General features: G+C 43.4%; 1 protein-coding gene across 1 annotated transcript; it reads right to left on the reverse strand.

Annotated features, from left to right (window-relative positions):
• Positions 1-7,636: 7,636 nt before the first annotated feature.
• LOC140735141 (uncharacterized) lies at positions 7,637-10,546 on the reverse strand. The gene is made up of 3 exons (XM_073059931.1): positions 10,403-10,546; positions 9,945-10,295; positions 7,637-8,279 (listed from the first exon to the last, which is right to left on the reverse strand). Exons 1-3 carry the CDS (start codon positions 10,500-10,502, stop codon positions 7,888-7,890), a joined length of 843 nt encoding a protein of 280 aa, XP_072916032.1. The 5' UTR covers positions 10,503-10,546; the 3' UTR covers positions 7,637-7,887.
• Positions 10,547-14,435: the final 3,889 nt, after the last annotated feature.

Below are 14,435 nucleotides of genomic sequence, written 5' to 3' on the forward strand. Positions count from 1 at the left end.
TAGCAGATATTTGTAATATGCACAGGGTTGTGATTGTGGGAGATTTTAATTTTCCACACATAGACTGGGAAGCCCGTACTGTAAAAGGGATGGATGGTTTGGAGTTTGTAAACTGTGTGCAGGATTGTTTTTTGCAGCAATACATAGAGGTACCAACTAGAGAAGGGGCAGTGTTGGATCTACTGTTAGGGAGGTCTGTGTTGGGGAGCACTTTGGGTCCAGTGATCATAATGCCATTAGATTCAATATAATTATGGCGAGGGATAGAACTGGACCCAGGTTTGAGATTTTTGATTCGAAAAAGGTTAACTTTGAGGAGATGAAAAATGATTTAGAAGGAGTGTATTGGGACAATTTGTTTTATGTGAGGGATGTAATAGAAAAATGAAGGTCATTTAAAGGTGAAATTTTGAGGGTACAGAATCTTTATGTTCCTGTTAGGTTGAAAGGAAAGGTTACAAGTTTGAGACAGCCATGGTTTTCAAGGGGTATTGGAAGCTTGGTTAGGAAAAAGAGAGAGATCTACAATAAATATAGGCAGCATAGAGTAAATGAGGTGCTCGAGGAATATAAAGAATGTAAGAAGAATCTTATAACCATATAACAATTGCATGACGGAAACAGGCCATCTCGGCTCTTCTAGTCCGTGCCGACGCTTACACTCACCTAGTCCCACTGACCCGCACTCAGCCCATAACCCTCCATTCCTTTCCTGTCCATATACCTATCCAATTTTACTTTAAATGACAATACCGAACCTGCCTCTACCACTTCTACTGGAAGCTCATTCCACACAGCTACCATTCTTTGAGTAAAGAAATTCCCCCTCGTGTTACCCTTAAACTTTTGCCCCCTAACTCTCAAATCATGTCCTCTTGTTTGAATCTTAAGAAAGAAATCAGAAAAGTTAAAAGAAGATATAAGGTTGCTTTGACAAGTAATTTGAAAATAAATCCGAAGTGTTTCTAAAGTTATATTAATAGCAAAAGGATAGTGAGGGATAAAATTGGTCCCTTAGAGAATCAGAGTGGACAGCTATGTGTGGAGCCGAAAGAGATGGAGGAGATTTTGAACAATTTCTTTTCTTCGGTATTCACTAAGGAGAAGGACAGTGAATTGTGTAAGGTAAAGGAAACTATGACGATTAAAGAGGATGAAGTACTGGCGCTTTTAAGGCATATAAAAGTAGATAAATCTCCGAGTCCTGACAGGATATTCCCTAGGTCCTTGAGGGAATTTAGTGTAGAAATAGCAGGGGCTTTGATAGAAATATTCCAAATATCATTCGAAACGGGGATGGTGCCGGAGGATTGGCGTATTGCTCATGTGGTTCCATTGTTTAAAAAGGGTTCTAAGAGAAAACCTAGCATTTATAGGCCTGTCAGTTTGACGTCAGTGATGTGTAAATTAATCGAAAGTATTCTTAGAGATGGTATATATAATTGTCTAGATAGACAGGGTCTGATTAGGAACAGTCAGCATGGATTTGTGAGTGCAAGGTTATGTTTGACAAATACTGATTTTTTTTGAAGAGGTTACGAGGAAATTGACGAGGGTGAAGCAGTGGTTGTTGTCTATATGGACTTCAGTAAGGTCTTTGATAAGGTTCCGCACGGAAGGTTAGTTAGGAAGGTTCAATCGTTAGGTATTAATATTCAAGTAGTAAAATGGATTCAACAGTGGCTGCATGGGAGATACCAGTGAGTAGTGGTGGATAACTGTTTGTCAGGTTGGAGGCCGGTACTAGTGGTGTGCCTCAGGTATCTGAACTGGGTCCAATGTTGTTTGTCATGTACATTAATGATCTGGATGATGGGGTGGTAAATTGGATTAGTAAGTATGCAGGTGATACTAAGGTAGGTGGCGCTGTGGATAATGAAGTTGGTTTTCAAAGTTTGTAGAGAGATTTAGGCCAGTTAGAAGAATGGGCTGAACGATGGCAGATGGAGTTTAATGCTGATAAGTGTGAAGTGCTACATTTTGGTAGGAATAATCCAAATAGGACATACATGGTTAATGGTAGGGCATTGAGGAATGCAGTAGAACAGAGTGATCTAGGAATAATGGGACATAGTTCATTGAAGGTGGAATCTCATGTGGATAGGGTGGTGAAGAAAGCTTTTGGTATGCTGGCTTTTATAAATCAGAGCATTGAGTATAGGAGTTGGGATGTAATGTTAAAATTGTACAAGGCATTGGTAAGGCCGAATTTGGAGTATTGTGTACAGTTCCGGTCACCGAATTATAGGAAAGATGCCAACAAAATAGAGAGAGTACAGAGAAGATTTGCTAGAATGTTACCTGGGTTCAGCAGCTAAGTTGCAGGGAAATGTTGAACAAGTTAGGTCTTTATTCTTTGGAGCGTAGAAAGTTGATGGGGACTTGATAGAGGTATTTAAAATTATGAGGGCGATAGATAGAGTTGACGTGGATAGGCTTTTTCTATTGAGAGTAGGAGAGATTCAACCAAGAGGACATGAGTTGAAAGTTAGGGGGCAAAAGTTTAGGGGTAACACGAGGGAGAATTTCTTTACTTAGAGAGTGGTAGCTGTGTGGAACGAGCTTCCAGTAGAAGTGGTAGAGACAGGTTCGGTATTGTCATTTAAAGTAAAATTGGATCGGTATATGGACAGGAAAGGAATGGAGGGTTATGGGCTGAGTGCGGGTCAGTGGGACTAGTTGAGAGTAAGCATTCGGCACGGAATAGAAGGGCAGAGATGGCCTGTTTCCGTGCTGTATTTGTTATATGGTTATATGGCTATAACATTTGAATAGGCATAATATGATTAGTTAACAGTTAACGTAAAAAGTAAAAGGGAGGTGAGAGTTGATATTGGACCACTGGAAATGATTTTGGTGATGTACTAATGGGGGACAAAGAAATAGCAGATGATTTTAATGGGTACTTCGCACTTGTCTTCACTGTGAATGAAATGGCAATATGCCAGAAGTCCGTGAGTGTCAAGGAGCAGGAGTGAATGTTATTGCTATTACAAAGTGCTGTACAACTGAAGGGACTGAAGGTGGCTGAGAGAGGTTACTGAAGATTTAAGAGAATCACTTCATTTTGGTATGGTTACGGAGGACTGGAAAATCGCGAATTTACTTCACTCTTTAAGAAATGAAATTTTAAGCCCGTTAACCTAATCACAGTGGTTGGCCATTGGTGGAGTCTATTGCTAAGGATGAGGTTTCGCGATACTTGGAGACTAATGATAAACTAAGTCAAACTCAGCATGGTTTCCACAAAAGGAAATCTGGCACTACTCTGTTAGTTCTTCGTGGAAGTGAAAACAGTGTGGACAAAAGACAGGCAGTGAACGCCATGTGCTTGAATTTTAAGAAGGCATTTGATAAGAATCCACACATGAAGATTCTTAACAGTATGAAATTCTACAGTGCTACAGGAAAGATACTGGCATTGATAACGGAATGGCTGACGGACAGAAGGCTGCGTGTGGGAGTAAAAGGAGCCTTTTCTGATCGGATGCCGGTGACTACTAGTGTCAGAGATCAATAATAGGACTGCTACTTTTCACACTGTTCGAAAATGATTTAGATAATGGAACCTGATGGCATGACAACACCTTATATAGCGGTTGGGTAGCCTCCAACCTGATGACATGAACATTGACTTCTCTAACTTCCGTTAATGCCCCACTTCCCCTTCTTACCCCATCGCTGATATATTTAGTTTCCCCCCCCCCCCCGCTTTTTTCTCTCTCTTTCTGCCCATCACTCTGCCTTTCCAGCATCTGCAGATTTCCTCGTGTTAGATAATGGACTTGATGGGTCTGTGATAAAGTTTGCAGATGATACGAAGACAGGTGGAGGGTAGGTAGTGCTGAGGAAGCAGTGTGATTGCAGCACGACTTAGACAAATTAAAAGAATGAGCAAAAACGTGGCAAGTTGAATTCAGTGTTGGGAAATATAATTAGTGCATTTTGGTAAAATGAACAATAGTGCGGACTGTTATCTAAATAGGGAGAGGTTTCAAACATCAGAGGCGCAAAAAGACTTAGGAGTCCTCCTGAGAGATTCCAGAAGGTTAATGTACACGTCGCATCTCTGGTAAAGAAAGCAACTGCAATGATGACACATATTCCAAGGGATTTGGAATCCCACGTGCTATGGATTTCCACTGTAGCAGTCCTAAATGGGAATTTGTGACTATTCCCATCGGAGATGCACGTAAAGATACGCCATTTATCGCCGCCATCTGAGGCATCTTGAAGACTAGTTACTCCACACTATAACTCTACATAATCATACAACCAAACAAATCAAAGATCCTCCGAGCCAAACTACACAACAAGGTGCGTATAATTCACAAACATCGCAGAAAATAATAGTACCACAAATAACTTAACACAGAATAAAATATATTTCAGAAGATTAACATTCAGCATGGGGTGCATTTACGACACAAGTCAGAAAGTAAGCAGAACTATCGATAGTTCAGAGATGATGAGACCTGGGTGCTCGCAGGGAGTTAGTTAATCTCACGTCCTGGGGAAAGTTGTTCTCATCTCAACAGATCTTGTACTAATGCTGTGGTACTTCCTACCTGATGGTTGTGGGTCAAAGAGGGAATAATAGAAAAGCGAACCTCACCATTTTTTCGTTGTCGAATCTGATTTACAGACTGTATCCCGGAGTGTGGCTCTCTCCTATCGCCACCACATTATTAGCGATCACCTTTCCAGTGAGAGGTCTTAAAGTTTTGTACCCAGTATTATTTATAATTCAGTAAACCATAATGTTTAAATATTTATTGCAAATGTGCAATAAATCATCTCTCGGCATGTATATTTCAGGCGCATTGTAATAAAGGCTATGAAAATTGTCATGGCATTTTCCAGTTACCTATAATACCCACATACCAGTTATAGAGTTTAAGGTGCAGCATCTTCCAGGTTCTTTGGTTTCCTTCCACAGTTAAACGAAGGACCAGTTAGTGGGTTAGTTGGAGATTGTAAATTGTCCTGCAATTGTGCTTGGGTGAAAACGGCGGGTTGCTGGGCGACTGGTTGAGCCAGATGGGCCTGTTACACACTGCATCGATGAATAAATAAGTAAGCAAATAGATAGGGAGATAGATAGATGCTGTAGCTACACAGACAGAAGTTTCATTGATAGATAGATATAAAAACAGATAGATAGGTAAATAGATAAATACCAAATAAATAAAGGTTGTTGCCGAAAGCCTGGTGACCCTTCCGGTCTGTCCCCAACTCAATCTGATTTGACGCAAAGGGCACTTTATGTTTTTTTTCGACGTATGAAAAGCTAATCTTTTTAATATTTAATGTATTCTCCATATGCTCATTGATTTTCTTTCTGTTTTTAGTTGTTACGTATTCAGACAACAATAAATATATGTGAGTTAGGCAAGGGTTTTAATAACAAATAACACGTTTATTAAACACTGAAAACAAACCCCCCCAAAAGTAAACAAACACTAACGTAACCGGAAATCAGCTGCTGTGCGGCAGCTTAACAGTTCTTAAAGCGATGTTGCAAAAACAATTGTTTAAAGCGATATTGCCAAAAGTTCAAAATGCTCAGTCCATTTAAAAGGAGAGACTTTTTAAGGCGATTTAAATTCTCTTCCACATCGTTTTCCTTCGCTCCCCGGCGTCGAACTCTTCCCACGAAGAATTTTATGAAACGTAACGGCTTAAAGGCACTGACCATTCCTTTATCACTCTGTTCTCAATTTTCTGCTATCCCGCAGAAATTAACACGAGAACAGTCAACGAAATCCTTCCAAATGAGCATCACACAAGGTCGAACCCATTCCACCGTCGAAATTCGATTCTCCTCGATCTTTAACTCCCGAACTCTTATCTTCACTCTCCACTAATTCTTAACTAGCAGTATTGTAAAGAAACTGCTGGCAATGACCTTTTAAACTTTAGGCATTAGATAAAACTTCATTTTTCAACTAAACTGCGTCATCACATTAAATCACGCAGTGACATGAAGTCAACATGGCAAATCCAGCCACGAACTGCCACTCCCCACAGGGTGGGGTCTTCCTCTTATACCCTGTAAAAAAAATCCTGTCACATGATCTCTACTGGCGGGAAAATGACGTCACTCCACCATCACAAGACCATTACCTCAAGTCCAGTATAGCTTCAACCCCAGTCACGTGACAAGGGTACCACTGTCACGTGTCACAGGTACGTAACATAGTGATCTATAATACACTTAACAGTCCCCGTATTTTCAAAGAAATTTTAAAACGTTGAAAATGTTAAGTGTTCCAGCAATCCAAGTGTGGGCGTCATTTGCCCGATTGCTCATTGGATTTCTATCTTATGAACAGGTTACAAGGGGGCGATGGTAGCGGACCCAAACGCAAGACACAGACACTGAAGTACTAGGAACTGGACTATGTTTATTAAGTATGCTAGGTAAGCCAATGAGCGCGGACAAAATGATAACATAAAGGTAGAAGAAGAGTGACTAATCGGAAAACCAGGACTTGGATCAGGAACTTGAACAGGACAGGGAACTCAGGTCATGACTCGGAACTCGGGTCTGGACTGGACTGGGGCTGGGCTCCTGGACTGCACAGGTACTCGGCTCCTGGACTAGAGTGGGACTCGGCGACTGGACCCAACTTAGACTCAGCTCTTGGACTGGACTTGGACTCTGAACCTGGAACAGACTTGACTTAGTCACAGGTCACAGAACACTGAGCAGAGGCTCCTCCTTGGACACAAGACATAGCGCCGGGACTCTTCTTAGAAACAGGACACGGAACACTGTGCCGAGCTTCTCGGTGTAGGTACAGACGGTGTTTCTGACTGGGTGTCTGACGAGGTTTCTGACGGGGTTACTGACAAGGACGGTCGAGCAAGGAATTGCTGGACCCCAGATCTACTTATATTGCCAGACCGAACCGAGAGTCAGGTGCCTCAGTTAAACTACCCAACAGAACAAGGGAAAAACGGAATAACCGGAGGACAGAATCCATGGACGGACCGTGAACCGGATCGCGTATTTCACAGACCGGACCATGACAGGACAGGATTTATTTTCTCTAATTTAACGGACGTTGCTCTATATACTCCATAAATAGAGTGATTAGTATGGTCATTAATGGTTAGTGGAAGTCCAGGCACAGGTTGACACCATTACGGACTGTTACAGACCACTATGCGTTACAGAAGCTAGTGTGTGGGCGTGGGTGTGGGTGTGGTGGGTGGTGGCGGTGGTGGCAGGTGGAACGTGAGGCCGATGGCCTTCCTTCAGGAACGAACTGAATCGATGGAGACAATGTTCAAGTCACGGGGAAACATCTCTACTGTGTAACACTCCCAATGGCGGTAAGACGTTGTCCAAAAGGCAATGAAAATGTTGATCTCCGTCCCACAGGGATGGTTGTAAATGAAGAACAGAAGTGCAGGACAACGAGGAATAGAAGGTTCCGGAGAATGAGGGTGTGAATGCCGACGAACAAAGAACGCTCAGGACACAGAGTGCAGAAAGTGGAATAAGATGTCGGAGTCGATTTAACTATAGTTCTGTTTGAGGCTCCCAGACGGCACGTTGTACAGAACCATTCCGCCCCCACCCCAACTACGTACTTCCAGCAGCCAAGTAAAGACGAGACACGATAAATTTACCGCTGTTTCCTCTTTTTTTAGAGTTTTGTTACACAAACTCCATTTACAGCGCGGGAGATCGCTCCTGACTCTACACACAGCAGTAGTTCAGACTCAGCACAGTAGCGACAATTCTACATAAAATTACCCGTCGCAAAAGATGGATTATTATTGCCAACTGTTCTGAATTCATTAAACATTCTGATTGTTTTTATCAGCGAATATTACTACACAATTACATTGCAATTGGCTGCTGCACAGTCGCAATCATTGCTTCACAGCATTAAACAAGAGCAAACAATCCGCGTGTGCTGCCAGCCGGCACGCTCTCACTATGCACAGGCGGACGAAGAGATGGTGTTGCGCAGCGGCGAGCTCAGCGAGCTGTGGCTCACGCTGCAGGAATAGCTCGAGCCCTTGTTCCAGGCAGCGACGGGAACCCGCAGGTAACTGCTCAGCCTGTAGGTCTGGTCGGTGTTCAGGGACACGGCGCCTGTCGTCACCCCGCTCTCCGTCTCGAATCCATCCACGCTCCAGCGCAGCGCTACTAAGCCCGGCTTGAAACCACTCACCAGACAGGAGAGAGTGGCCGAACCCGAGCCTGTCTCCTCCGGAGAGGGGGGGTAGCAGGAGAACTGAGGGCTGCAGGGATTCGCTACCTGTGTGAGAGAGGAAAAGGAGGGGAATAGAAACAATATTATTTAATGGACTGTTCCAAGATAGAAGCACCAGCGCCGAAAATAATACAGGCATTGGGACACAGTGTACGTCACATATGACCCCTCGGGTACAGTCCTTTGGGTGAAGAGTTGCCTGGATTGTTCGCAGCCTTGCGCGTCTACGACGTGACATTATTCATTTAAAAAAATGCTTTTGAATCTACTCTGCTCTCGGTACTGCATTGCGTTAAAATATAACTTCAACACTACTCAATCTCTTCGCTAATTCCCCACACCCTGCACAAATGATTGGTCCCTCTAGTGAGACCAGTTCCTTATTGTTCAACAACTCCCCAAATTTTGAACTCTTAGGGCAATAACTGAGAATAGTACACTTTCAGTTAATGATGGTAAGAAGGCTCTTTGGGATGTCCCGGGTTCGGGAAAGCTCAGTGGATATATAAGACTCGGTACCCAGTGGCTGAAGAGGAAGTGACGGAAAAAAGAGCTGGTCTGTGAATCGGTGAGAAGCGGGAAAAGGCGAAACGACTCGTTCAGAACCCGTTTGCATTCCGAACCCGCACTAATCCGCCTACTGCCGCTCGACGTTGTGACCAGTCTGTTGTCTGCCCAGAACCTTCCCCTGGTGTGTATTATTTTAAGTCTGACGTTTTTCTCCTGTGTTTTCTATAATCAAAATGATACGGCTCTTAATCAGAAACTGCGAATTGCGTTAACCTGAAGTGATCAACATCCTGCCCTGTGGTCCAGGATTTACCGCACCCAAAAAAAAGTTATGGAATATTGGCAACAAACAAGTTCTCAGATGCGGTGAATGAAGAGGGAAGGGTAGATGTCATGCTTGTGGTTGCGATCCTTTCCCCGAATGAGCTGTGAACATTATGTGAGATAGCGATAGGATCGACAGTCAAGATTTTTCCCGTGGGCAGCAATCTAAGCCGAGAGGAGAAGTTCGGTGATTTTTTAGTTTTTAAACAGAGCGGAGGGTGCATTAGCTGGAGGAGGCAGATACAACAGGGACGTTTAAGAAGCTGTTAGGCGGACACGTGAGTGTGCTGAGAATAGAGGGATATGGAGTATGTGTAGACAGCAGGGATTGGTTTAATTTGACATTACAGAGGCTCCGCTGTAATAAGACTATTGAATGGTTCTCTGGTACGATAAGATGGACGATTGACCTCACAACTACCTCCTTATGATCTTGCAACTTATCTACCTGAACTACACTTCCTTTTTGGCTGTTAAATTTTATTCTGCGTTAAACTGTGTTTAACTCAACGCACTGTCTCACGTGATCTTTATGGACATGATGCAAGACAAACTTTTCATTGCATCTTGTGAAAAGTAGCAAAAATAAACCAATTCAATAATGCTATGCACGGGGCCTATTGTGTTAAAGAGAAGGGATATCGGAAAGTATTGAATTCTGCTACACCGGCTGAAGTAGATCAGAAGTGTCCAACAAAAAAAAATGTTCACAAGTCAAGCGGTCGTTAATTTGATTGCTGGAGCTGACTCGATGGCCTATTGTGCCAGGCTGAGACGGATGGAACCTGCCTTCCCTGGACGGGCTTTTATCCGGCTGTGGGGAATGAGAGTGGCTGCAGTCGGAATTGTTTGCAGCAGAATGAGGGAGTCACTTACTCTTAATATCCAGGATGGTGCCTGGACCGAAGACAACCCCATTCTCCCACGCTGCACAGTAATAGACGGCGAAATCCCGGAGCTCCAAACTGCTGATGGTCAGGATGTGACTGTTGCTGGAGGTGTCTCTGGATGGTTGGAAACGGTCTGTGATCCCTGGCCCTCGGTATATATCATTGTTTGGGTAATGTTCTAACACATACTCTGGTCTCTCCCCGGGGCGCTGTCGGTACCAGTACATGTAACTTCCAACATTACCGTTCTGTATCCGACACTCTAAGTGGACGGTTTGTCCCGCGGAAACAGGTCCGGACATTCGGGTCTGAGTGAGCACGACGGCCGCGTGGATATCTGCAATAAAACACAATAAAACCACTGGGTTACTTGGAGATAAATAAAAATCAGCATTAATCCCAATGTTAATGGGTAATCCGAGCGTGAACCAATCCGACTCTCACCTGGTAAATGGACCAGCAGAACCCACAAGAGATGCAGCGCTGGGGACATTCCTCCGGACACAATCAGACAACGAGCGCGCAAAAATTCCGACCGAACCATGCGCTGCTCTGCACACTTCGGGAACCGCTCCGGTTTCAGAGTCTACGAGTCCGTTTATTAATTGGGATGTAAATGAGTGGGCGGCGCCAGGGATAGAATGTGGGCGGAGACCGACTTGCTAACCTTCAGAAACCTTGAATGGCCACCTTGCTGATTTTGAAAACCTGAACCCCTAATTTAAAGGTTGTTTCATCTTTAGTTGTATCACATATCCAAGCCTGTAGAACTTTGGAGAATACTCCGCCTAAACTTATTTTAGACATTGTTTCGGCTGCTTCCCTCCGGAACAATCGGTGTGGGTGGTGGTTGCACACGGCACCTCGTTTCCGCTCAGAATGGCTAATGAGAACAAAACTTTTCAAGGTCACATCAAATTTCTACAAAACCTCTATGCCATCCCAAAATTACCTGGACAATACATCGGTTCCTATTTGAAAATATGTCATTCCTGCAGAAAACAAGTCGCTGCTTTGCTTATGAGAGAATAAAGTTTGTCGCTAAAATGCGTAACTCCCAATCGACAGGTGATTTTTTTCTCTATAGTCTCTGAAGCGGGCAAGGAAAGAATTTAATTTAACGTCCGACATTGGGGTCAGTCGTTGTGCAAAGGGGTTGCAGTGGAACGCAATCAACGCAGCCAGAGGGCATGAGGAGTGCTCCTTCAGGCAGCCAATCTTCCGGGTCTCATTAGATGGGAATTAGGGATGTTCAGTAATAATTGCACCGGTGATGCAAACGGCTGCAGGTGCTGGAATCTGGAGCAACTCAGAAAGAACCTAAAGGACTGAACGGGTCTGGCAGCATCTATGCCGGGAAATAGAGTGTCGCCGTTTAAGTCCGAGAACGTTCATCTGAAACCCCATTCATGTAATTTTTCCGACAGTGAGATATTGAAGCATGGAACAAATCTCCGAAAATAGTCAGACAAGGCTGGTAGGAGCAAACATCAATCTGACTACATTGGTTCCGGCAATGGCCTCTGTCAACAGGAAAGGATCTGACCACCGGCCCCTGACGTTCCATGACCTTCAGTCGCCATCAACATCGGGGAGGCACCACTGATCAGAAACGAGCGGATTGATTAAATTGAGGCTTATTAATTAGATTGTGGTAACAGGTTTAGGATTATAAAATTGAAAGTTCAAAATATATTTACTATCAAAGTGCAGTAACTCATCATACACAACCCTGAGTTTCATTGACTTGCGGGCATTCACAGTACATATAAAGGAATACAATGGAAACAATGAAAAGCTAAAGACTAAGACGAACAATCGGCCAATGTGCCAAACAAGTCAAACTGCAAATACAAACAAATATATCCCTGCCTGTTTCGCTCTGTGAACATCAACTCAGTCATTCTGCAGTGTCCCGATAACCCTGATAATCAACAAACATGGCAATATTACACTCCGTCCCTTGTCCAAGTGATTGGATATACACTGTGAACAGCTGGATTTCTTTCTTCAGCAATCTCTTGCGAATCACTTCACAGGCGGCCTGCTGATAATCAACATGCACCGCGTCCGCTGATTGTCAGTCGTTTCATTGCGTAAGTTATGACACCATTACCAAGAGATCACCAAGAGATTTGCCGATCACGTTTTCTATCCCTATTTCCCGCACTACCTTAATGTGAGGAGTGCGAGGATATAATTGATCAAAGTTGCAAAGAAGTAGTCACCCCGAAGTTGCAGGAGAAATGGAAATGGGCAGTTAGGACAGAGCACCCTTGTGTCCGTTCCCCTCAAAAACAAGTATACCGCTTTGGATACTTTTGTGGAGGATGACCAACCGACAGAATGCCACGGTAACTGGGTTACGGGCACTAAGCATGGGTCCGTGGAGCAGAAGAGAAGTAGAGAGAAGAAAGGAGCGGTAGTGATAGGGAACTCAACAAAGAGGGGAACAGACAGGAGATTCTGGAGTCTTGGACGTGACACCTGGATGGTATGTTACCTCCCAGGGGCGAGGGTCAGGGACGTCTTAGAGAGAGAGAGAGAGAGAGAGAGAGAGAGAGAGAGAGAGAGAGAGAGAGAGAGAGAGAGAGAGAGAGAGAGAGAGAGAGAGAGAGAGAGAGAGAGAGAGAAAGGGGCATCAAATCAGATGTGACATAGGATCGGAAGATGTTGAATCATTGTGTGTTGAGTTAAGGAATTGCAAGGGTAAAAGGACATTGATGGCACTTATCTACACGCGTCCCAACAGAAGCTGGGAGATGGACCACACCTTACAACAGGAAATAGAAAAGGCAAGGTTATAGTAGTTATGGGAGATTATAACATGCAGGTCAATTGGGAAAAATAGGTTGAATATGGATCTCAAGAGAGGGAGTTTGTTGAATGCCTAAGAGCTAGCTTTTTAGAGCAGTTTTCCGTTCAGCTATACTGGATTGTAATGAACCGGAGGAGATTAGGGAGCTTCGGGTAAAAGAACCCTGAGGAATCAATCATCACAATATAATTATGTTCAACTTGAAAAAAGTAAAATCTGAAGTAGAAGTATTTCAGTGAAGTAAGGGAAACTACAGTGGTATGGGAGAGGAGTTAACCAAAGTAAACAGGAAGGAGCTGCTGGCAAGCATGTCAGTAGAGCAGCAATAGTGTGTGTCTCTGGTGGAAATGAGGAAGGTGCAGGACATTTGCATTCCAAAAATGAAGAAATACTCAAATGATAAAATAGTGCAAGCGTGGCTGACAAAGAATGTCAAAGCTATTGTAAAAGCAAAAGAAAGGGCATACAGCAATGCAAAAATGGGTGGGAAGATAAAGGATTCTTACGTTTCAAAAAACCTACAGAGAGCAACTAAAAATCATTAGTGTGAAAAGATGAAACATGAAAGCAAGCTAGCAAATAATATCAAAGTGGATAATAAAAGTTTTTCAAGTATGTTAAAAATAAAAGAGAAATGAGAGTGGATATAGGACTGCTAGAAAATGCGGCAGGAGAAATCTTGCGTCAGTCTTCTCTGTGGAAGAAGCTAGCAGTGTGTGTGATGTTGTGGTGTGTGAAGGAAGAGAGAAGATGCTAAATGTACATAGGTCAGCCGGACCAGAGGAATTGCACCCTAGTGTTCTGAAAGAAGTAGCGTTAGAGACAGTGGTGGCATGAGATATGATCTTTTAAAAATAATTGGACTCTGGCATGGTACCAGACGGCTGTAAAATTTCAAATCTTACTCCACTCTTTAAGAAAAGAGAAAGGCAGCAGAAAGGAAATTATGGACCAGTTAGTCTGACCTCAGTGTTTGGGTAGATGCCAGAGTCAATTGTTAAGGATGAAGTGCTGGACTACTTGGTGACACAGGACTACGGAGTACAAAATCAGCATCGTTTCTTTCATGGAGAATCCTGCCTGACGAACCTGTTGGAATTCGTTCAGATTACAAGTAGGATAAAGCGGATGCAGTGGATGTTGTATATTTGGACTTTCAGAAGGCCTTTGACATGATGCCACACATGAAGCTGTTTACCAAGTTAAGAGCCCATGGTATTACAGGAAAGTTACTAACATGCTTAGAGCATTGGCTTATTGGGAGGAGGCAGCGAATGGGAATAAAAGCATCCTTTTCTGGTTGGCTGCCAGTGACTAGTGGTTTTCAGCAGGGTTCGGTGTAGGGACTACTTCGTTTCATGCTCTATATAATTGATTTAGATGATGGAATAGATGGCTTTGTTGCCAAGTTTGCAGATGATACGAAGATTGGTGGAGAGATAGGTAGTGTTGAGCAAAGAACTTAGACAGGTTAGGAGAATGGGCAAGAACGTGACAAATGAAATACTATGTTGGAAAATGCATGGCCATGCACTTTGGTGGTAGAAACAAACGTGTGGCTTATTTTCTAAACGGGGAGAAAATCAAGGAATCTGAGATGCAGATGGACTTGAAAGTCCTTGTGCAGAACATCCTAAAGGATTAATTTCAGTTTGAGTC

Source organism: Hemitrygon akajei, chromosome 11, assembly GCF_048418815.1.
Source record: "Hemitrygon akajei chromosome 11, sHemAka1.3, whole genome shotgun sequence".
NCBI lineage: Eukaryota > Metazoa > Chordata > Chondrichthyes > Myliobatiformes > Dasyatidae > Hemitrygon > Hemitrygon akajei.